This window comes from Homalodisca vitripennis, chromosome 4 (assembly GCF_021130785.1).
Source record: "Homalodisca vitripennis isolate AUS2020 chromosome 4, UT_GWSS_2.1, whole genome shotgun sequence".
Taxonomy (NCBI): Eukaryota; Metazoa; Arthropoda; class Insecta; order Hemiptera; family Cicadellidae; genus Homalodisca; species Homalodisca vitripennis.
The window spans coordinates 153,076,011-153,101,967 of NC_060210.1; the positions used below are offsets into that span (position 1 = coordinate 153,076,011).

Here is a 25,957-nt window from a genome sequence, read left to right on the forward strand (position 1 = left end):
CTAAAAGTTGGCCCTAGTAGCAAATTTACTAAGCCAAAGGTATATTAAAATAGTAAATATCATAATTAATAAAAGTATTAAAGAAACAACTTAAAGTAAGAAAAAAATGTTTTTAAATACTGAGTCATTGAGAATGGCCAGGCTCATTTTTTTACAAATCTTCGGCCTACGAAGATAAACGCTATGACGTGGTAAGTACATTCACTACGACACTTCCACAATTCAGCTTTAGTGTACATGGTCCAGTATATGTATCCAGTATATAATATTGTGAAAAATCAAAGTAGATTAAAATTGTAATTATTTAAAAAATGTTCAGCTAATTTTTTTCATTCTTTTATTTCCTTCACTTTTAGTAAACTTTTAATTTAAAAAAAGTGCTAATAATAAAGATTCATTTCTTTAGTATTCGCCTCGTGTTGTTTGGGCAGGATCTACAAATAGATTTTTTTTATTTTTCTCACTCGGCATAATTATATTTATATTTTACATACACAGACTGCTGTATAGTGCTAGCCTTGTGAGAATTACGTTTATTACTCGTTAAATACATAACAATCATTTAAATCTATTCTTATTATTATATAATGTGCCAGCCCAATGACGTGTCACTGTTAACACATTGGCATTATCCCTTGTCAAATATCATGCAGGAAATAGTGTAATCTGCCCTTGTTAAAGTTGATGCAGGACACAGTGGCATCTCCCTTTTAAAAGTTGATGTAAGACACAGTGCCATCTTACCTTGTCAAAGTTGATGTAAGACACAGTGCCATCATCTTACCTTGTCAAAGTTGATGTAAGACACAGTGCCATCTTACCTTGTCAAAGTTGATGTAGATAAAGCGTCTTCTTCCTTTGTCAAAGTTGATGCAGGACACAGTGTTCATCCTGTGCCATAGTTGAAACAATGTCACCTTTTGTTGTCACATTTTTTGAAATAAATAGTGTTATCTTCATTTTTCAACGTTGATGCAGGTTACAGTGTCATCTTTCCTGGTCATGATTGATACAAAACGTAGTGACGTGGATAGACAGCCAAATCAGATCTAATACCTTTCGTTGCGTTAAAGAAAGAGATTATTATTCGAAATGTTTGATTAGAAGAGCAAGGTTACTTCAGTATCAACAAACTGTTGCCTAATATGATATTATCCATGTTTAATATTAGACACTAATCTCATCGTCATGACTAAAACCTCTATTATACATTACGCATTATACAAGTATAATATAACTACATATAAATGTATCTTTTAATTTATTATGAAAATCCATCTTTGGACTTTTAGCTTTTAATCGGTAATTCATATCATTTTACATGTTTCAGCATCCGACAAGTATTTTATAACTCCACATATGTTGAGCTATGACACCAAATACAATTTTACTCTAAAGGTTTGGACTCATCTTTATGATGGTTTAAATTATACTACTGTGGCAAAACAGTCGAGGTTTGCAAATGTAGAGATACAAGTGTTTGGGGAAAACGAGATGGTGCCGTATGACATTGAAATTATGTAGGTCAATTCTACTGTAAAAATGTAATAGCGTATATAATTAATTTATATATTTTAAGTTCACTTATTAGATAAAAATTACAGTTATGAAAAGATTATTATAAACTCATCTGTATTTCAATTTAGAGACTAATTTGATTTTTTTACATCCTTATTATTTTGGAGTTTTGTAATAGAAATTGAATAAGATACTTCTACACTTAAAATTTAGAAGCATTTACATATTTATTCTTAAAATTGAGTAATTTTTAATAAGTTAAATTAATTATTGTAATCCTTTGATTTTTTTAAAGTAAATTTACTTCCTTACTTGGTTTAATATTTTACATATTTCATTATGTTTGAGTGACACGTGACTAGGTGGCAGAAGTACACTGTAAGTAGTAAAATATTAAAAATATACTTACGTTGTATAATATTACACTATGACAGATTAGTACTCCATTGCAAAAAATAAATTTTAAAATACATATTTATGTTTAAGTGTGTATATTATTACGAAGCGTGTAACTAACTCAACGAGTGTAAATTCAGTAAAGTAGTGATTATTCACTGATTTATTATTAGCTGTGCGTCAGCGAAGGGAAGGACAATTTTAATTACTGTCTGTTTGTAATGCTGTTTGTCTGTCATCATATTCGAATGAACTTACTAATTGACTTATAATTGTTGCAAAAAGCTTAGTGACCATACATATAACGTGGAGATCGATACTTTTTTAGATTAAAACCATGACATTTGGCTAGACGTCAGAAAACATTCAAAAAATGTCCTTGGGTTTCCATTATGGAAGCGAAAGAATAAAACCAAACTAACACACTTGTTAAAAAATATGGCAGTCGTACAATATTATAGCATATGATGAATTAGCACATGCAACTTAACTATCCGAAACTTACAATATCATCTTTTGATTACTATTACTTTTAAGACACAGGTATGAAACCAAAATATGAATGTATTTGTATGTACATTGTACATAGCTCCGGTAGTAAGGGTTAATTAAATGCGAATATTAATTTAACTCTATTTCATCTTTTGCTTGGTGCATTCTCTGAAATCAGATTCAACATTAATATTTTATATAACGATCCAAATAAATTCTCACCGATTAAAAATAACCAGTTCTATTTGAGAAATAGCGTGAAACTAAATTTAATGGAATGTATGATTACAACCAAACCCAGAACTTTATTAAAATGTAATACATTTTGGGAATGCTAAATCGGCCATAATCTTGTTTAGAAATGTACGCAACCAAAGGTCTACGTATAAAATCAATTTCTTTTGTCCTTTTACATAAAAAATATAATACAAGTTCAATAAAACAGCTGATCGGAAAATTTTTTTCATGGGTTTTAGAAACTCGAATTATATACAATTTTACAAATTGTTCACGTATTGAATTTTACATTACCACAACAGTGTGTATGTACACATACCCATATATCTTGCACTCTATATTAACTAGGATCGTTTGTGTATTCACAGGTCATCTCGAGAATGGAATTGGCTATTGATTTTAAGGGAATCTAAGCGAAATGTGTTACTGACTTGTACACTGGTGTACTGTTTACTTGTATATTACATTCACTTTGCTACTAAATGAATAATTGTTAAATTATTGATTACTAGTATTATTCTATTTTTAAATCTTTTCGTACAATATTAGAAAATTTAAAACTTCCATTTAAAAACTACAAACTATCGACGTTACAGTCATAAACCTGTAGGACGTTCTTCAAGAGTTATTTTGTTTTTAAACTATTAACTTCAGTATTTCGATACCAATTTAACAATAATATCACTTAAGTGATTTTATTATCATTCCTTATCTGATTTTTTAAACTCATCGTCACTATATTGATTTTATAGAAATCAGAGACTGTCAGTCGCATGATTTACGGCATAATCCAATAATGAAACTTTCGTTTACAGAATTATTTATTTGTATGTTTAATTACATTTAAAGTATAGGCTTTTTAAATCAATTACATTGACTTATTGAATAATTTTAGATGTGCAGCGAATTGTGATGAAAAGGTGTTGCCAAATACGATACTATTTTTAAAGGCCAAAGAAAAGGATAATTTATATGATGACCTTCAATTTACGTGGACTTATTCAAAGGGTAATCGTGCTGCACAGTCATTGGATTCCATAAAGGAACAAAACTTGCCTGATTTTATGTTAATAATCAAAGATAATAGTTTAGACGGAGGAGTTGAGTACAATGTATGGCTTGAAGGTAAGAAAAGAATGCATTTTATTGGTATATTATTCCTAGATGTAAGCGGTACTGTAATATATTTGAATTAACAAATTGGTACAATATTCATAATAATGTATTACATTACTTTAAGGTCATCTCCCCATATTTCTTGAGTCAAACTTCCGTAATCAAAAACTATATACAAACGCGTGCCATTCCACTTGGTAATTATCAAAATTTCTGATTACACACTTTAAAATTCTTTTTTGCAAAAAAAATTTTTAATTACGGACTTTATATCTCTATTTAATTTTTCAATAATGTTTTTAAACCTACTACGATAAAAAAATTATGTAACTTGCATTTATAATATAATTAAAACATTTGTGCCAAAAGATATGGTCTTATAAATAATGTCCCTGTATCTCTGACCACAAATTTCTAGAAACACAACTTCGAACTTAAGTTTAAAAGACATTTTAATTTTAAAAACACTAAAAATATCATATAGATAAAAAATTATTATAAGTAGGACCCTAATAAATGTATCTTAAATAAATGCACAGTTTGTCAAGCTTTCCCTTCAGCACTAACCAGGGCGTGTAATTGAATTTGTCCATTATCCTGGATTACCTCAGGTGTTAAACAATTTTATGAAAAAGCGAATTTTGTATGAGACTCATCGCGGCTTGCACTAGTCTGTATTAACAGCTTGTTATAATCAGTATTTTTCAATGTTCAATCCTTAGGAGATTGATTCAGGCTATGAAAGTATTAGCAGCGTGGTAGTAATAAGTCAAACACTATGTGGTAGGTTGTGCGCAGTTATATTCCAAGATAAGCACTAATTGAAAACAAAGATATTACGCTTATTACTGAACAAAAGCTAATCTCAAATGAAGTAGACTTATTTAATCCTTTTAACATATTTTTGGTAAATGTTACAAAAGATTTACCACCAACTGTTAACTGTTAAAAAATGAAAATGAAAATATATTTTACTCTAGTAAACACCTGAGGAAATTAAAAAACTATAGTTAGTTTAAAAAAACACAAATGCCACAGGTTAGAAAGGCGTACCCAGCTATATTATAAAACCATGTGCACCAGTTGTATTATAAAAGGATTGGCGTTCAATACCATCGTCTGGTGAGACGATAAACAATTCAACAACGACAATAAACATTCCTGGCCAGACAATGGTATCGAACGGCAATCCTTTTAAATGTGCACATGGTTTTATAATACAACTGGGTACGCCTTTCTAACCTGTAGTATTTGTGTTTTTTAAACTAACTATAGATTTTTTCATTTCCTCAGGTGTTTTTTAGAGTAAAAGATTTTTTCATTTTCATTTCTTAACAGTTAACAGTTGATAGTTAATATTTACCAAAAAGATGTTAAAGGGATAAAAGATGTCTACTTCAATTGAGATTAGCTTTTCTTGGAATATAACAGCGTACAACCTACCACATAGTGTTTGACTTATTACTACCACCCTGCTAATACCTTCATAGCCTGAATCAATCGCCTAAGGTAATATACTCGTGTTACCATACTCGCTTTCCACTCAAGTAAGGTAACTCGCTTTCCACGTGGACAATTAATTAGAAATTAGCCCAATTTCTCCCCAAGCTTGTAAAAACAGCCATTCTTTTTTTAATAGCCCAGTGACAATTACGTGAGAATCATCAAACAAATCCTTACCCGACATATGAGATGTCAATGTATGGCTCATCCGTATAAACTGTACTACGTTTTTGCTGCCTGTATCCTTATCAGATCAAAATAATTAATTTATAGTTTATAAAATTTAACAGTTTTATATGACATAATTATCCTTATTAACAAAGTTTTTGGAAATATTTCACACGAGTGCCAAACAGGCACAGTACCGAAATATACTGTGTCTATATTATCTAACACAGCTATTAATTTTACCTGAACAAAAAATATTTGTTCCACTAATAAGCTGGTTTTACACTATTGTTTTTATTTAGAATACGTTTTCATCATAGTAGCTATCTTAGCACAGATAATTCTAAGACTTATGTATTTAGATCAAGGATAACTTCCTACTTGAGTTTGTATAACTATGTTTCGTGTTTCAGTGATGTTAAAAGGTGGTGTGACTTCAACCTACAACTATAAATTTGTAACAGAGTCAATTGGAACCAACGAAACCTGTGATGTGACCCCAAGTAAAGGCACGAAAGGAGAAACAAAATTTGATATTGTTTGCTCTTATAACAAGGATTCAAACTTCATGTATGAATTTTATGATAAAACGTCTGAAGAAGCTGATGAAAAAACTATATTTAATGGTGAGTATCAACGGAGTATCATAACGGTGGTAAACATGCTTAATTCTTCTTCAAGAACAGCAATTATCGTTATATTACACAGCATTTAGAATAACCACAGATAGTAGGCATAATTCATCTTCAATGACATTAGTAATTTACATATTAACACTGAAACCCTACTAAAACAATTTGTGACAGTCGATAGTTTTCAGTCGCAGCTGAAGAGGGAACACACACCTACGTACTAGAAATGGGTCAAATCGTGCGCGGAAGCATAATAGGTGTTAATTTTAAGGTATTTTTATATCATGAACCAAATTGGAAATGAAGAGTGTTTTCGGTATAATTGCTTTCTTAATTCTCGATCTCTTCATGTGTTTGTCACAGTAATGTAAGAAAGTTACTACACATCTGAATAAATATTAAAGGTGATTCTTGTACTTACACAATTTTTAAAAAGAAGTCTTATCCTCACGTTTTAGGGGGATTGATCATTTAATATAATGGTAATTTCATCAATATAGCTGCCAGTTAAATAAATTTATTTTTATCCTTAAAATAGGCTGCGCAAAGGTATACAAGTGAAACATCTGGATAATATAGACTAACCTAATGGGTTTAATTAAATCCATGATCTTTTGTTGGTAGTAGTTCAACTTATTGTGACATAATTCCCATTAGTTTATTCTATACTCGTTAGTTGGCGATGACAATAGTAAAGGGGCATTTTTCACATGTGTCTATCCCTCTCCTAACGCCCTTTCATGGCATTGCAAACTAACTGTGGCACAACTCAAGACGGTCTTATTGGATGAAAATCTGTGATGTGCTGTAGTTCTCTGCGCCAAAGATAGTGTTAATATTCACAAATTCAAGTGCATCTATCAACTTGATTGAGTACGATGATAACTAAATTATCAGTGACTGGTGAAGCCTATCTTGGTGGAGATAAGCGCGCCCGACCTATCCCCTTGGAACTGGAAGAAAGTCTTATTTTGTGAGTCTACATAATATCCCCTCTAAATGGCACTCTCATCCTCACAACAATGTCTACCCTGCTCTCTTTCTAGCCCACGTTCTATTTGGATCTTCCATTACAATATCAAAATCCGGTCAGTTTGTATAAAACATTGATGTAATCACTTCAATCCCTGTTATGAAATCGTTCCTTTTCTTTGAATTTAGTGGGTCATTGATTCAAAGACCTTGAAATAAAATAAATATGAAAGTAACGTGCATTTTTATCTCAGTAAGTGTCGTTGGGTCCACCATTAGTACTGTAAAACACATATAACCCGTTTAGTGTCATGTTAGTTAGTTAATTGATGACCCGTAAGTAGCAAATGAATTTAATAATTTGTAGCTGAACAAAATTATATAACACAGACAGACCTGGCGAGGAGACCGGTCTCATTGGCTCTTCTTCCTTGTGAATGAAATGGAGATGGCCCGTATCATGCAAGATCTAACTAAAAAAAGTCCTATGACATTAACGTCTTTGTCACCGTGCAATGTCGTTTTGAATGCGAATTGGTAGGGACGTTCGCCAATAGGAGACGGGTCGGACATCTTATATAATAAATGAACAACAAAGAACGATAGCGTTTTAACACGCGTGAGAACTAATAAACAAGCCCATAGAGAGTATTAAACACGTAAATAATCCCCATTAATAACAACTCAAGTCCCCATAAAAACGTCTCCTGGTAACAAAGACGTTTTACTTTCAGGATGGGCCGCTGGGAAGAAAATACTTAAATTATCTATAGTGAAAGTGGAATCCCAGTTCTGATGTCGAAAGCGAGGTCTATAGCCTTATTATGGCTTTTGTAATTAGTATTATACTTATATTTATAGTAATATTGACGCATGCTATGAAAATGTATGACAGTGTATACAATAAATTATATTATGATTATTGTTGTTGAAGCTATGTTTGTGAACCTCTGGGTATTCTTGGTGTTGTGTCTATTAATAAAGAGTAATATCGTTTAGATATGTATGCACGTTTTTCTGAACTCATAATACCGGAGTAAAAGGGCAGATTCATATGGTTTGTATAGCAAACCTTAGGAAAAGATTAAGTTTATTCAGATTTTATAGATCTTTAAGATTTTTCCATATGGGACACATTTTTAGTGTGAAGTGTCACATTGAGAACTGCTTATATTGGAATACGTTACCAGATATATGTTTAAAGAATCTGAAACTTTGTTTCAGGAAGAATGTTGGGGACTACGTATCGAGGAGCGTTACATGAAGTCAAACTGACAAGAGGTAACGTCGTTGTGTATCTAATAAATAGTCAGAATGGACTCACCCTGAGTAAACGAGTTTCCGTAACTGTAAGTACTTTTTCTAGTAAGTAGGATTGAACTTAAATAAAGTGGCATTTACTCTGTAAATAAAAACACTAAATTTAGCATAAGCATAATATCCAAATATACAGGGTTGTCATGAAAGAATGATGTGGTTTGGTGTTATATTATAATGTTATATTGGTGTCTCTGAATGCCTCGAATCCAAAATTTAGTTTATACGCTGCTCTAACCTTAAAATCTATTTTAGTATTGTTGTTGCGGCGAGTTTAGTGAGTTACTTTGTTCTCGGATAAAAATAAAGCAAAGTGTGTTTTACTTTTGGCTGAAATTAAAATCAATGTGCGTTCTGACGTGAATTTGGAAGAGACCCACGACACAATAATAACATAACTTCGTACAAAAATTTGAATTAACTAGATTATTTAAGAAACAGAAATCAACCGGCAGACCAGGTGTACCATTCGGAACGGTAGAACTAATTAAACAACTGGGAATTAAAAGTTCTAGGATAACCATCCACCGTCGAAGCGTTGAATTAGGTACTCCAAAACCAACAAGATTTCACAAAGTTATACATAAAAATTCAAATTACACTCTTATAAAATCCAGACACTGCAGGAAATGAAACCCAATTATTATGTTTACTATTACAATTTCGCAGTTTAAATATTGGACATTTGAAATTGTTGAAAATGGGGCTCTGAAAACTCACACGTAATTGCTGGAAAACGACGTGATTCGCCTAACGGTTTGGTGTGATGAAAAACTGCGTAATAATTAATGGAGATGGTTATCTTGAAATGTTAACCAATTATTGATTTACTCAGCTAGGTGAACTTAAAAAAATTCATCGACTTTATTTCCAACAAGATGATGCCCCTCCAACCTTAAATTTATTAATCACGGACGCTTCGAACGAAAAATTTGGAGATGGATGGATAGGCCTCCAAGGAGTCCAGACCTGAACTCTTGTGATTTTAGTTCTTGTATAGGAGTAGGGACATCAAAAGCGTTGTTTATTCATACAAAAATCGCTCCCTGAACCATTTAAAGCACAGGAATAATGAAGCAAATACAACCATACCCGAAGAATAGTTAACGAATGTTTGATAGAAAGAAGTTGAGTATCATTTGGAAATTAATGGAGCGACTAAGAGCGCACATATTGAAATTGATTAATTATGTGAAAAATACTGTTTGATACGATAAAGTACATGACAAAACAACATTAACTGTAAGAAATTCGAATTTTCTACAAACCATGTTCGAGACCGCACCTTTTTATGATAACCTAAACGGTTATACGGTTACATTAAATTTGATCTGAGGAATTAAACTTCATTACTACTTTGCCGCTATAAACAACTCAGTTTAGAAATTCATGACGTAAAGAATTGCGCATGTAAAATATATTTACCTATTTCTCCAATAAACCTGTTCAATGACCTCACTCATAACCCTTGATCCCACTGCTGTTGCCAATTTTATTCTCTATAATGGAGGCGATTCAGATCTCAGGACGAGTAACCGCTATTTCTCTCGTAAACCCGGTTTCACTTGAATACGAACAAATCGATATAATAGCCCTTATAAAGATGATGGCAGCCAGGTTTGGATATTACGATATATACGATACGCACACAATGTATTACGAGAAATACCTTTATCTGCAAAGTTGATATCTTGAATTTGTCAAGTTCTTACTGCAGTGTGTCCGCCCTCATCTTATCCTCTTACAGGAGTGCGAGTATGTGTCCGGTATATGTAGCCACTTTATCAAAGACAATGGGTCAAAGAGGTATTGCTTCTATTGTAGTCTCTTCTACCTCTCTGGAAATCTGCTTGCCTTAAAAGAACAAGTTTCACACAATATATAATACGGTGCTCAAAATCTCGGTATACTCCCGGTTTACATGTAATTTTCTTTTACATCTACCTCCCATATATTTAAAATGATGATATAGATCCTTAAAGTTAGGTCCTGCTTGCCCAACCAAGTCAGCACTGTCATCCTTCCTTGATTAGCACAAAGTGCCTTGCCAAGAACATTCGCTATTATAGCTGAATGAATAAATGCTTTCAAATTTAATGGATCTGATTGTATGAACAATATAACCGGTCTGCTCAATTGATCAGGCACTAACCTATAGCTGCCTTATTCTTAGTTCTGTGCCTGTTAACTGTGATATATGGCAGTGCACTATTTCTGAGGTCGAAAATATTTCAGTACTCCTAAAAATTTTATAACGCTATGGTGAACAATGCAATTATAATCAGCAGAGTATAGTGATGGCTCTCACGCTACATTGTATCTAGGTCTCATTTGCACTATTGCTCTAGTAATAAAAATTCCATTTCAAAAACAGAAGTGAAGGCCCTAGCTTTAAAGTTTTCTTGAGGAAATTACCTGTCGCATGTTGCAGATAGACGTGGATTGTACTGTAGAAGACCGCCCAGTTGCGGGTTACCAGCCTGTATCCTTTCTTTCACCTTACAAACTGCGCCGAAGCATCAGACTTAATGCCCACTTTCTACGCAGCTTATGCTGTTCCCTTTCCGCAAATAATACGAAAATCTGTGATTTATTTCAACTGTGATTGCGTCTTCGTTATACTAAACAAACACAATTGCTACGGTTTATTGACTTTATCACCTCACTTGTCCTCATCTGCTGCTTCCGTAAGATGTCGTTGCTCAAATGTGAAATTGTTAATAGTAGAAGATGAGGGAAGAGGTCTCGCAGCCTCCCTATCTATATCTGGTATCCTTGTAGGACTTTTTAACTAATAATATTTTGTTTCACAAATCGTCGCTACAGACTGATGTCCACAGCTACAGTTATATCGTCGTAACGTTATGTCACATTTCATCACTGGTGTTGTACCTTATTTACCCAGTCTGGATAGTTATATTTCCACAAATATTCATTGTGAAAAACAACAGTTGATGTAGAGAGCAGGTACCAACTTCCTATTCAAGTGTACGATTATTAATACAAAACTGTTTCCTAGAAGAAGCGGCACTCTTATCCGGAATCACAGTTCAGTATCAGATTATAGAATTAACGCATTTTTAATGGGCAACATCCCATAAACAATTAGTGATATCCCTTTAAATAATATTTGAGTAATATAAATACAATTTGTATTGTAAAACGTCTTGACCGCATTATTAATTTACCCCCCCTTGAAAGGAGAACAATACTTCAACTACGATCAGAGACAATTTATTTGTTTTCTCTTTTTCCTTTAAACCACTACTGGACTCAGCAACTTTAGGTTGAAGATGGGTGTAAGTAAACAATTACTATCATTTAGTTATAAGAACATTCTGTAAGTTTCAACATTTACTACAAATAACTGAAACTGTTATTTAATTATTTTCTTACCTTTTGTCAAGTAATCTTTCAATCAAGAACTCTGTTTCAAACTGCTGTTACTAACACTAGGTCCAATTATTAAAAAAACCTACATCTAAGATTAGAATATTTTCATTATTATTATTAGCCTATTTAAATACATTTAGTTATGCTAGTACTGTTTTAGCTGTACTACACAAGTTTGTATACCATTACTATTATATTTGTAGTACACAATGTTAACACGTAAGTTACCAAGAGTCTCACAATCTTATAGTGCGAGAGTCATCGCTCTACACTACTGTGCTCCGTGTTGTATAACAGTACTATACAAGCAATGTTATAATACACAATATTAACACGTAAGTTACCAAGAGTCTCACAATCTTATAGTGCGAGAGTCATCGCTCTACACTACTGTGCCCCGTGTTGTATAACAGTACTATACAAGCAATGTTATAATACACAATGTTAACACGTAAGTTACCAAGAGTCTCACAATCTTATAGTGCGAGAGTCATCACTCTACACTACTGTGCCCCGTGTTGTATAACAGTACTATACAAGCAATGTTATAATACACAATGTTAACACGTAAGTTTCCAAGAGTCTCACAATCTTATAGTGCGAGAGTCATCGCTCTACACTACTGTGCCCCGTGTTGTATAACAGTACTATACAAGCAATGTTATATTACACAATGTTAACACGTAAGTTACCAAGAGTCTCACAATCTTATAGTGCGAGAGTCATCGCTCTACACTACTGTGCCCCGTGTTGTATAACAGTACTATACAAGCAATGTTATATTACACAATGTTAACACGTAAGTTACCAAGAGTCTCACAATCTTATAGTGCGAGAGTCATCACTCTACACTACTGTGCCCCGTGTTGTATAACAGTACTATACAAGCAATGTTATATTACACAATGTTAACACGTAAGTTACCAAGAGTCTCACAATCTTATAGTGCGAGAGTCATCACTCTACACTACTGTGCCCCGTGTTGTATAACAGTACTATACAAGCAATGTTATATTACACAATGTTAACACGTAAGTTACCAAGAGTCTCACAATCTTATAGTGCGAGAGTCATCACTCTACACTACTGTGCCCCGTGTTGTATAACAGTACTATACAAGCAATGTTATAATACACAATGTTAACACGTAAGTTACCAAGAGTCTCACAATCTTATAGTGCGAGAGTCATCGCTCTACACTACTGTGCCCCGTGTTGTATAACAGTACTATACAAGCAATGTTATAATACACAATGTTAACACTTAAGTTACCAAGAGTCTCACAATCTTATAGTGCGAGAGTCATCACTGAACACTACTATGCCCCGTGTTGTATAACAGTACTATACAAGCAATGTTATAATACACAATGTTAACACTTAAGTTACCAAGAGTCTCACAATCTTATAGTGCGAGAGTCATCACTCAACACTACTGTGCCCCGTGTAGTATAACAGTACTATACAAGCTATGTTATAATAAACAATTTTAACACTTCAGTTACAAAAAGTCTGGATATATGATAACGTGAGAGTCATCATTTAATACTACTGTGCCCTATGTTGTACATCATTACTATCTATGCAAGCAATGTTATTATTTCATTAAATTCGTGTTGTTTCCTTTAATTCCCTCCAAAACTTCCAAAGTTTATTCTTTATCAATTGAAAAATTTCAATGTCTTAAATAATACTCTTGTAATCGTAAACATAATATTTTAAATAGGTGCACAATAAAATAAAATGATTTTTCAGTAGTAATAATGTAATGTAAACACAAACATTTGTACTAAAATACTTATATATTGGAAGATAGTCCTCTAAAAATATTTATAAATAAAACAATTTTCTTAAAAATGAATAAAGTGTATATTACCAATTATTGTAATAAAGTAGAAATGTTAATAAAATGTATTTAGTTTGTAATGATAAAATTTTCATTTGATATTGTATGAAAAACCTTAACCTAAGAAACTATGAAATAAACTAATACACTTGAATAATATGCTTATAACATTACAAAATGGAAGTACGGATAAAATTTGTTACCGAATTTAGAAAAAAGTATACAAATTTATATCAACCGAAATAAATATTGAAAGGATTAACATTATATTTAAAGAATATATCAGATTTGTTTGTGTAAATACGCAAATTTATTACGAAAAAGTATTATAAATGATTTTTCATTACCTACATATCAAGTTTAATTATACATTTGCAGACATTCCAGACGACTTCGTAGCACATGTGGAGAGTAGAATTAAAGATTTGAATTATTTTTATAATTATAACTTGTATCGACAAATTGCTAATATCGTCATGATTATGTTTTATGCGAATTTACGAGTACAACTTCGAGTACCTTCAGTATTCATGTTTTAGACTTCTAGTATTCTAATTTATATATTTATTTATTTCAACGGCAAACGCAAATTTAATTTACAAATAACAAAAAATAATTACGAACAAGATGTACAAAAGTTTTCTTAGGAGCTACAGGACAGAGAGTAAATAGTATCATACAATAAGGAGGCGTGAATAGCAAACAACATAGGCAACTACTGTACACAAGACTAGACAGTGTAAAGACTAGTAAACACTTTATAGCTATAGAACATAGTGCATAGAGCCTAAGGAGAGCTATCAAAATAAGAAATAACAACAATTAACAAAATACTATGAAGGAAAAACAGTAAGTAAACTATATAAAAAGGACTAACATCAGTAAAGAATTTAAGATAATAGTAGGATAAACTAGAGTGGGATTAAGTCAACAGTGTATAGGGCTGCAGTTTTTATAATAACTAATAAACAAACAATATATATATGTATATATATATATATATTGTTGTTTATTACATATATATGTATGTTGTTTGTATATATATATATATATATATATATATATATATATATATATATATATATATATATATACTAACAACAATAAAAATATCAGGTAACAATAACAAGAATAGAGGTTTGGTGAAGCGTGTGAAGCGACATCGACGTGAAGGGAAGTCAATTTTAAAGTTTTATTAATTTATTCGTTATTGAGAAAAAACTCCAAAGAACATTAGGCCTCCCCCAACATATAATTCAAGTTTATTCTTACTCTATTTTGGAAAAACGTGGCAAAATATTATTTTATTTTTACATCTAGAAGTAGTGTTTGTGGGTTTTAATTGCCACAACTAAACTTATATGTAAACTTTGCAAATCGAATATTCATTAATACGACACCAGTGATATTTAACTACTTGTTTTTCGTCCATTCAATACAATGTGTCTGTCGCTAAAGTGTAGATCTCCAGGAAAACATGTTTCGTAAGATTGAAAGTTTATTTTATTGTTATTTATTAGAATTTACGCTACCGAGTGAAACAAAACTCTAAGTACATGCCTCTTTAAAATACATTGTAATATCAGAAGGCAAAAAAAGGTTTGTTATACTGGCTACAGGAAATTCCAATATATAAAAATCAATTAACAATTTCAGAAAAAGATAAGGACTGAATGAAAATTCAAGACAATTGTGACCAGAGATGACCTCCAGTACTGTGAAGTAATTAAAATGTAGTTTGAATTTATACATACATTTTCTGAAACTTGTAGTTTTTGAGTTTAGGGCCATATCTCTCAACAATCTATGAACATAATTCCATGAACCCAGGCCTTATTTAGTAACAATTCATTTAGTTAGAATTCTTAGTTCGTACTTATTGGGATCTAACAAATAATATGGTAGATTTAATTGAGTAATTTATGAACACATTTTAATAATACAGTTGTAATATATTTATGATGGATATAAACGTTACTAATTTCTTTCAGCTAACTGATTTGGAAATGTCAGACTCTGATTTGGAAGATAGATATGAAGCAATAGAAAGAATACTATTGTCGGGAGATAAATTAAGTAGGTATTTATGTACAGTTGTATTAATAGCATAAAATATGTTAACCAATAAATATATATTTAATTTTAATAAGAGACAGTCCCATAAGTCTTATGCATGGAAATTAACGGATTTTAGACTTTAGTTTGGTTACGTTTTCCATCTTTTTCTTCTATATGAGCATGTGAAAGTTTTAGAATTTTATTTTATTTCTAATAAAATATATATATAATTCTCACTTCATTATTATTACATATATATTGCCATTCAGTTCTGAGCATACAAATATTTAAAGTCTCTGGGAAGTTGATTTACACTTAAAGTGGTTTACACAACAACATGTGAGCACGAAATCAAACAGTTTTAATACAAAGTGTTTATGGTAGTAATAGTAAAATACATTTCAATTTCATTGTTGTATGAGTTCAAAATACGCATTAAAAATATGTCCTCGATTATTCCTTTCCAAACCTAAGTATGAACGTTGATACTAAGGAATCCGCAAAAGATGGCTCCAGGTAATAGGCGTCCTCTAAAACATTTAACTGGGAATCAGTGAGCTAGGTTTTCCGGTTTTCTATTGCGTCTAAACATTGGTTACAAAATAACACTTTTGAAAAATTTCCAACAATGTAATTATCAGAACTCCTAGATGAAAGAAATATACGAGTATCACAAACCTATTCAGAGTGCCTAGATTATTATATGTATATAAATAATGTGAAATATACATGCTAATGAGGTGCTGGTCTGATAAAAAAATATATTGTGTGGTATTCATATTCGTACACATCTTATCATTTATTTGTAGTTTTATACATCCAAAATAAACGTAACATAGTTAATATAAAAAGGTAAACTTAATCAATTTTCTTAAGGGTTGCTATTAAATCTCGTTTATAATTTGTATTTAGTGAAAAAATGTCTCCTTCAGATTGAAAAATGTTGCGTATTTATGTTCTCTTTTTTATACAATTTTATTTATACAAAACAACATACTTAGAGTTGCTAACTATGTAACCAATAAAAGTATTGCAACCTTCTTCAAAGGAGTGTGCCTTCAAAACTGTATTGTTTAACGAGAAATAAGTTTTGAAGGCACCTTGTTTATTAACGGCAACGTAGGAGACAGGAAACAACCTGTCCCTCTCAACCTTTTTTCCCTTTCACTTGTAGGTTTAACTATAAACCTCCTTCTAGATTCTTGAATGGAAAACTTTCAATAAATTATAGTAACGTTAACATCCTAAAACTTATTCAGATGTTATTATTAAATTTATTAACAAATATAAATAATTTTGTTCCAGTTGCACTACTCAATGACAAAGTAGTACTCATTGTGTACATGATATTAACTATTTTCTCCAATAAAAAAACAAATAATCTTTTGAACTCTTACTTTTTTAACAGATTAAAATTATCTAAAAAATTATTATTATTAATATAATAATAATAACCATTAAAGGCAAGAATTAAATTAGAATAAAAAATGTGGTTATAGTGAGAATTAAATATAATAATAATATAACTATAATATTATGGCACCTAATACTTGTACTAGTTTTGTTCTAAAAGGATTAAAATAATACATTGTTTCATAAAACTGTCCATCATACTATCCGAGTAGTAAACCGGAAATTTGCCTTAAATATAAACGTTGAGAAAACAAATTTTACATTTATGTGTTACCTTTTAAATAAAGATTTTGAACTTACTTATTTAACGTTATGCAATTCTGGCCTTAAAAGAATGTTCGTGAAAGTAAATACTGAAATATGGACTAATATAATAGATTGTGGCAAGGAAATATATTTCATCATTTGTATACAGCAATTAAAGTACGGAAAAAATTTATTTGAACATCTACAAATTTGAAAGTTTGTCTTTCCCATTACCAATCCTCAACGAGGTAGATGGTTGACACACCAAGTCCTGCACACAAATCAAGTTTCAAATCAAATGCCCCAGTCACTGATATCTCAGAAAACGAGTCCAAGGTTGACTTGATAACGTTTCAGAGTAAGTCAAAGCAGAGTTAACTAGCAGTTGTTGACTTACTGGATTAATTTTACTCATATCATAACACAGTAAGCAACATTTGCGAAAGCCAAGGGCTTATGTGTTATTGGGCCACTGCAGGTATGCTCTCCAGAAGAAAAATTTGCTTTTGTAGCAATCAGTCCAAATATTCCCAATTTACGTAAATTCAGTTAACTGGAACGTTACAATATCTTATCTGTGGTATGATATATACAGATAAACTTCACTTATAATTCGGATAGTGTTTATCCCACACATGAAAGTAAATACCAAAATAACGATTCTATCAATTTTTTTTCAATATAGAGAAGACCCATTTTTTATTTAATTGAAGACCCTATAATATCTAGATTATGTCACAGGCCTGCCTTGATACTACTATAAGAAACTTTTTTAGACTTTTGTTCACTATGTTCATGCGTCACTTAAGAATAAGGTCTTATTCTTGAAAGATGCAAAGTAGAGGAGACTGTGGTAATAGCGCACATTAAACTTAAACAATTTTCTTTAATTAAATTAGAAGTATTTTATCACGAAAATAGTTTTATTTTAGGTTCCGAATTTGCTATTCACTTATCCAAATTTTTCAACCACGTATCTTTTAAGGATTCAAGTTTAAGGAATGTTTTTTACCCTGGGGTGGGAGATTACCCCGGACACCAGAGTAATACCACCATAAGTCCGGGGTAATGACACTACACCATTATTAAAAGGAACAAAAACGAATGGTTAAACAACAAATCAAAGAATTAAAGGGCCTGTATTAATATACATTAACTAGTTAACCTTTTTTTAATAATTTAAACCTTTAAATAGTGTATCAATAGGCTATTCTTAAAATTGAGATGTGACTCCTTTCTTGATTACAACGTAAGAATTGAATTAACAGAAATCTCAAATGTAGTTGATGGCACTTTCAACACTGCTACACTTAGCATTTGCCCATTTTCCGCATAAGGTGCATCTGTACCAAAGTTCACTTTGGCCACATTCACCACAAATAAGATAAACTTCTACATTTTTATAAAAAATGTTAAATATGTTATCGTTTTCATTGTTTTCAAAAATGTCTTGTAGGGGAACACCCTCCTCATTTGAATATGAAGATTCAAAGCATATGAGACTGCAACATTTGATTTTCTTTCTTCACTTTTACAGCATCAGTTCTTTTTACTAAGATATCCTTATTTCGTACCATTAGGATTTAGGACTTTCTTGGCATTTTTTTTCTTTTTGCGTCTTTTTTGCATATTTCCCCCTTTCTTCGAGTCTGCCTCTTTTAACACACTTTTTATCTGTGTTCCTGTAAGATTGATAAATGCTGTTTTCGATCGAAATAGCTTTTCAACTGGTCCTTTGCAATATTGCGAATCGGTAAAAATTTATTCAATGCTCTCACAAATGTCCCTCTTGATGGTCCTGGAAGGTTAATCTTGTTTTCAGCAGCAGTAGATCTTAGTCTCACCCAGTTTTACGTACAATTCAGTCTGCGATACCTCTTCTGAGGTATCTTCTGGCTCATCTTTAACAGGTTGTATGTCTGGATGCTGCAACGCAGTGAACTTGTTGCCATCAAATCTCTTCGGGTTGAGAGGGAATATTCCTGTACTTTTTAAGCCAGATACGCCCTTCTCGATTGTAGCAGTATTCATGTATGCTTTATTACAGATGTAAGCAATGCTATACAGAGTACTTGTTCTGTATGTATTAATCCTCATAAATCTGTCACATTCGCTGTTAAAAGCTTTCTTCAGAGGCCCATAGAATGATAAATCAAGGGGTTGAATTTTGTGTGACATATGAGAGGAGATTGGTACCACGTGGATGTGATTTAAACGGCTTAAGTTGTCCCTAAGATGCGTTGTATCGAAGGATATGTGGCTGCCATGATTTTGCAAGTAACAGCAAAACAGAATCTTCCTTAGTCAGTTTACAAAACTTCTTGAAGTGCTCGAACCATTCTTGAAAAAGGTCCTCGATAGACCAGCCATTGTACGAGAATCTTTAGAGCGCTCCTACTGGACCACCTCTCTCCAGCAGAGGTGTTATCCTATTCCTGAGATATATGATCATAGGTGGAACGTACCTAAGGCACTGTTGCAACATATCGCAGTTATGTTACGTGTTATGCTTAATTTTAAGTTCTTCAGCAAGATTATATGCTAGGTACCTAACGTCAGTTAGGGTTATCACATAAAAAAACATTAGCCAAATCAAAGGCCCTTTTTCATAAGGAGTTTTTTTTTATCATCACTAAAAACCTTATTTCTACCCAAGGCCGGCTTAGGAGTGTGATTGGATTTAATTCGATTTCGTAAACTGTACCTGAGTATGCCAAATTGGACTGGCATGCTTTTAAATGACTTCCTCTCCTAAACTTGACGCATGGCTTCAAAAAGCTGCTTCTCTGCCCATTAAGCCTTATCGGCTGTTCGTTTTCTTTCTAGAACCATCTGAAAAGCAAACGAGCAATGTCGCCCATGTAAAGTACGTTTTATGCTTTCCTGGGCGAACGCAACCACCGTTGTAATAGGCGTTTGCAAAATAGGAGCCCTAATGGTACAAAAATGCAGCTAAATAGGTATTGATTCCAATGAGATGTTTGTTTTAAAGCATATTGTAATGCCAAATGGTACTTACCTCAACGATAAGTTGTCTTCAGAACTAGATGAAACCAATAACATTTTGGCAAACTGATGCGCAATGAAAGCTGCAAGTCACAAAGGTTCGTCCTACATCAGACCACTTAATACCAACCTTTGCGCAGATAATTATCTAGGCGGGGTCCTCATACTCGCAACTGTATCGCTTACAGCCAAGTTGGCGCTATTGCCCCGAGTGGTGGTATTACACCGCCCTCCCCTACCAAGATATAACAATAACAGTTCATATTATACTTGTTTACAAGTCAGATAATTTTAGCTTATAACTTTCATTGCAACTGCAGAATTCACGAGAATAATGGGTTATTATTTCATATCATTAATTTTATCATGCAGCTTAAACCAGTATAAATATGTGTGTTTTATTACAGAAAGTCTACAGATTATATCTTACATCGCGGACATCATACCTCCTGACAGGGATAAGAGTGCTGTTTTAAACAGACTACTTGAATACGTCACTCAGGTCAGTATACACGTTGGTATATATATTACTGTGTTTGCTAGTTACACATATATAAATATTGATTAACGGTTTATACTTGTTAGGATGATCCAATGTTTTTGTTGGTTTCTGTACACCGTTTGCATACACGATTACAGCCTAACTGGTTTACAAAATTGTACTAATGTTATTTTTTTACTGCTTTCAAATTAATAAATGGGCACTGGTAATTTAAAAGTAATACATTTGAGTAGCAGTATTAACTGGGTTAATATCGTTTTTGGTTATTAGACCAATAACAAAGTCAATGTTACCTATGAATACTAATATTAAGTAAAATATCAGTTCATTCCTTAATATTAAACCCAAATTAGCTCTTTCAACAGCCTGAAACGAAGGAAACGAAAGAGAGATGCACAAGTTAAAATAGAAAAGTAAACACCCCGCTCCTTTTAAGAATGCTATTCTAATTGGAGGATAAAATCCCCATAGCTGTATAAAAAAACAATAGTACTCGAATAAATCTTAATTGTACACTAAAAATTTACCTCGTTTGAGATAACCTTAAAACTTAGTTACGATAAAATATACTATAAAGATATACCATCTTAATATTTATAGACTAGTAAAATATTTTTTGGAAGCTGGAAAAATTAAGTAAAAAATATGTTGTGGATTCAAATGCCAATAAATTGAGCAAGCTACAAAATTATTATAATCTTATCACAGTTATAACACAATATTAGTTACATGTAATATACTTGCTAATGAAAGAAGATTAAATATGTAACTTTTACGCAAAAACAATTTTAAAGATTTTAGATAAATGTTGGTTACTATACGTTTTAACAAACACATATTAATTTTCATCAACAGCAACTAATATATAACAGTTTCAACCCCAGCACACAGCCAACAATAGTGAAGGCCTATCCTTAGGCAAATAAATTTCGTTCCAGTGGTTGCGCACAGGACATTGGTAAATGAATTACACATGACAGAGCCAATTTTTTCATTGGGTTAAGTTGTTAACTGAAGATATCTATCCGCAGTGAGGCCAAAATCTTTATGTGTCAAAATCTACCGTCACGATTTTTGTTTGCGGTAATCTGAAACCACTGAGCCGATTTCAACGAAATCTTGTCGGTATGCATTGTTTGCTGTATTTTATAATATACTATAGTTTTCATCCCGATTAATTAAATTAAATTAATTAAATGCTATCTTAGGTTTTTTGTAGATAAAGTGTAGAATATACTTCTAGAACCTTTCTAATGCAATCTACTGTTTTGTGTAAACATTGTTTTGTGAGAGTATAAACACATGGTTAATTAATTTAACAAAAAATTTCAATTTGTCAACATTCATGGTCTTAAAAGCATTGAGTAAGTTTTGATAACGGAAGTTTATATATAGTAAAATCACTTCTTATATAAACCTTTTCAGCAACCTCGTTTAGCATAGAGTAAGAAAATATGCAAATAAGAAAATTAAAGATACTAATTACAATATACTAATAACTGTAAATTGGAGCAAATGTTAAGTATTCAGGGTTTTTTAATAAAACGGTATAAAAGATACAGTAACTACCTTACTTTCAATACATACTTAAAGTCTGTTATAAAACCTAACTTAGTTGTGTTCTGACAGAAATAGGCATCTCTGTCTCGTGTATGTATATATATTCTTGTCCGGTAAACTAGGTCAAATCAAGTATGAAAAATGTAAAGGTAAGAGAAAATTCCAATGCCCATAAATATACGCTTTTTGACCGATTTTTTTTATCGTGACAACAAGCCAAACTCAGCATTTGCGACAGACATATATTTCACTACAACCAAAAGAGTTCACACACAGGCAAGCCTACAACATTGCGGGCGGAGCTGCGGGTAACTGCTAGAATGTAAATACATTTTGAGAACTTGCCTGAGAAATACAGCAGATTACCGCGTAATTGGTTATATTAATCATATTATTACAAAACCACAGCGAAGAATGACCGTATTACTAAAATATTGAGTATTGAGTGTGCAATGTTTCTACGTGGTGTAAAATGCATAAGTTAAATGTCACTTTTAATTTATTTAATAATTTATGCATATGTAAATTAAAATTATGTTGATGTATTTTATGACATCAATGTTAATCTATGCATGATAATTACCATGTTTAATTTATTTTCTCTATACTTAAGGTGTACGTTTATTGACGGTTTAATACCAATCAGGTTTTACGCCTAGTATACTTAAAACATTTTTATAATTAAATAAATATATAGTTTTATTAACTCCCAGATAAGTATTTTAGTTAGAAAATAAAACCTTTCAAATCATATTTACTGCTCTAATTATGACGGTTTGTATTTGTATATCTAATAAAGTATGTAAATCTCCTTTGTACGAAGGCTGAAATTTGCATTTGAAAAGTGTAACATTGCATCAAACACTATTAAAACATAATACCGGGTCTTAATGACATACAAACTTTCAATTTTTACTCCATTTCTATTTATAACTAAGTTAATAGGGGGGGGGACTTTTAAGACAACCAGTATATTCAAGATGGTTGTGTAGCAATAATTGAGCAATTGCCTGGTGTTAAATCAAGTTACTTTGCAATAAAAATTCTCAATAATTTTGAATTTGAGATAAAATGTTATATATAATGTTATTAACTCCATATTATAAGGTTATCTTTATATTGGAATAATGATGGATATATTTAGAAATATAATATATTTATATAAATATATTTGTTTGTGTGTGTGTGTATCTCCATCATTATATATATATATATATATATGGAACAAGATAACTGAATCAATCAACGTGTACTGTGGTTCCTGCTTGCATGGGTGACCACTAAGCGATCCTGTCCTTGCAAGCTGTCCGCTATTAATACAGTGGTTCGAAAGTAATTTTAAAGCAGTGGGTCCCCCAGTTGTGTTGAAGAGGATTTTTTTAGAGAGACTATACTTAGTATAATGTGCTTAAAGATACACACTTTGAAAACGCTTGCCTGCTACACTACAGTATTAATCAACTCGTGGCTTGACTTATAAGAGTTTATCTAAGGACAGATATTAAGTTCTTCATAAAATCGTATCCTAAAATCTGTTTATACTTAAAATTTAAGAAATATATTTGTTAGTAGATTAGGTATTATAGCATAGTTATTCTTAATTTTAGGGGATAAATTGAAATACCTATTTACCTAACGATGTTTCAACTGGTATATTCAGATTAGCTTTATGGTGCTGAATAAATTGTGTATTTATTGTGAATTGGAACAGTACTCTCATAGGAGATTGAGGAAGAAAATGATCCCATACCTATTTAGGAAGGGTTCTATTAGTAGTGTTATTCAGAAATGAGAAGGAACCAAACGTAATATTTCGTTACTTTATTTTTAGCGATGCAATTCAATTTATTCCGTATTAACTTTGTTCGTACCCCAAAAAATACAATCATTAATGGGTATGATGGTATTTATAGCTATAGTTTTCTGTACTCGGTTTAATGTCAAGAAAGGTAAACACACAGGCAACATTATTGTAACTCAATGGTTAGTTCGCTCTCTACGTTCATTCTCAATTTATTACAGGTTTCAGTAGCGACACTTTCGGATGTGAAGATGTGCACCTCAACATTAACTAATGTATTAGTAGCTCTTAATACACCCACTCAGTTGGCATTGAGTCCAAATATGATGATGGACACTCTGGAAGTGATCAAGACACAAGCAAATATGTTTCAGCGATTTGTCTTTGATAGAGTTATTTCACAATGGATGTCTGCTGAAGAAATTAGACAAGTCGCTTCGTAAGTATGTAGATGTTTTAATTTTAGTAATATGAATAATTTAAAGATACTATTTCAGAAGATTATTATAATGTTCACTTAATCAAAACAATTTATAAAGAAATTTGTTTTATTTCTCCTTGTCGTATAACATGTTATTTAAATGATCTATATGTTACTTAATTTTGAAAGTTAAAGTGTGTGTCTATCCTTTCAATATCTCTTTCTGCTACCACACATATAATTATTATTCTGATTGACTTTGACTTAAGCTTGAAGCAGAAATGTATTACTGATTTAGTATTACAGTGCATATTCCATGCAAATTGATATAACAGCAATATTTTCCAATGTCATTGATTATTCTATAATTTACCAAAGACGGAAGGAATATTTTATTGTTGGGATAATGTAATACATCCCTTATAAATTAAACTTAACATCATTAATAATTATCAACTTTTAGATATCGGGATCGTGTCAGAGTCACTGCTTTCATGTCAAGTGGTTTCTTTCTTATCCATCTAGTATTATAAAAACTAGGAGAGGAGGTTACGGAGTGGCTTCGTTTCCTCCTAGTAGATTACCAAAACTCTCTAAGAATTATGAATAAATATAAAATATTAATATATTGTCATATGTAATTTTTTATAAAAGTTATTGAGGCTGCTAATAAGCTTGTCCTTTAGTAAATTCTACTAAATAATACAAATATTGTGGTTGTTTTGATACAGTATTGAAATTATTACAAGAAAATGAGTATATCTGCGCTGCAGCTATATGCTAGGGTAGATCAGTCTTGCCACTCTTTCTACATCCTATTCTCCAGACACCCTCTTATCCGTACGTCACACGCGAGGTCGTTGCTCTCAGAGAGTCGTAGCCTCTGTGGTAGCCGTAGGTTAAGTCTGTCTCATATTTTTAACAACTTTAACCTGCCGAGTCATTGATAGCTGGGTGATTTGTGATAATTATGAGTTGACAATTTTTATTCTGACTCTTGGAATTGAAAACTGTTTAAGAATTAAAGATGCATTTTTTAATGTTTTTATTACAAATATGTCTTCATTAACATGAAATCCCACGCGAAGGTTTCTTGCTTTTCGATGTACTAGACTCACGTCCTTAGACTTATAAACCGAATTAAAATATTATTTTTAGTGATACTGAAAATAAGTAATGCTATACAACTAAATATTGGAGGATCTGATAAACACTAAGGACAGAGTTATCGCACAGACGAGTTTAATATTTTAGAGTGCAAGAGAATAAGCGGTTTTTGTATAAAAGCATTACAAGTTTTTAAAAGAAGTATAGCTTTAACAAACACATTTATATTTTGCATGTTGTCTGATAAGACAAAG

General features: G+C 31.8%; 1 protein-coding gene across 1 annotated transcript; it reads left to right on the forward strand.

The window, feature by feature from the left end:
* The first annotated feature begins 15,586 nt into the window (after positions 1–15,586).
* Positions 15,587–24,618, forward strand: LOC124361234. The gene is made up of 3 exons (XM_046815278.1): positions 15,587–15,665; positions 20,720–20,814; positions 24,397–24,618. The coding sequence occupies exons 1-3, from the start codon at positions 15,596–15,598 to the stop codon at positions 24,616–24,618; spliced, it is 387 nt and encodes a 128-aa protein (XP_046671234.1). The 5' UTR covers positions 15,587–15,595.
* Positions 24,619–25,957: the final 1,339 nt, after the last annotated feature.

What these genes read in the sequence shown, in the direction of transcription:
- LOC124361234 (XM_046815278.1), top strand. Translation starts at nt 15,596, where the DNA reads ATGTCAGACTCTGATTTGGAAGATAGATATGAAGCAATAGAAAGAATA. An exon ending in ATTGTCGGGAGATAAATTAA is followed by an intron (nt 15,666 to 20,719) that starts GTAGGTATTTAT and finishes GTTTTATTACAG; the next exon opens with AAAGTCTACAGATTATATCT. An exon ending in TACTTGAATACGTCACTCAG is followed by an intron (nt 20,815 to 24,396) that starts GTCAGTATACAC and finishes AATTTATTACAG; the next exon opens with GTTTCAGTAGCGACACTTTC.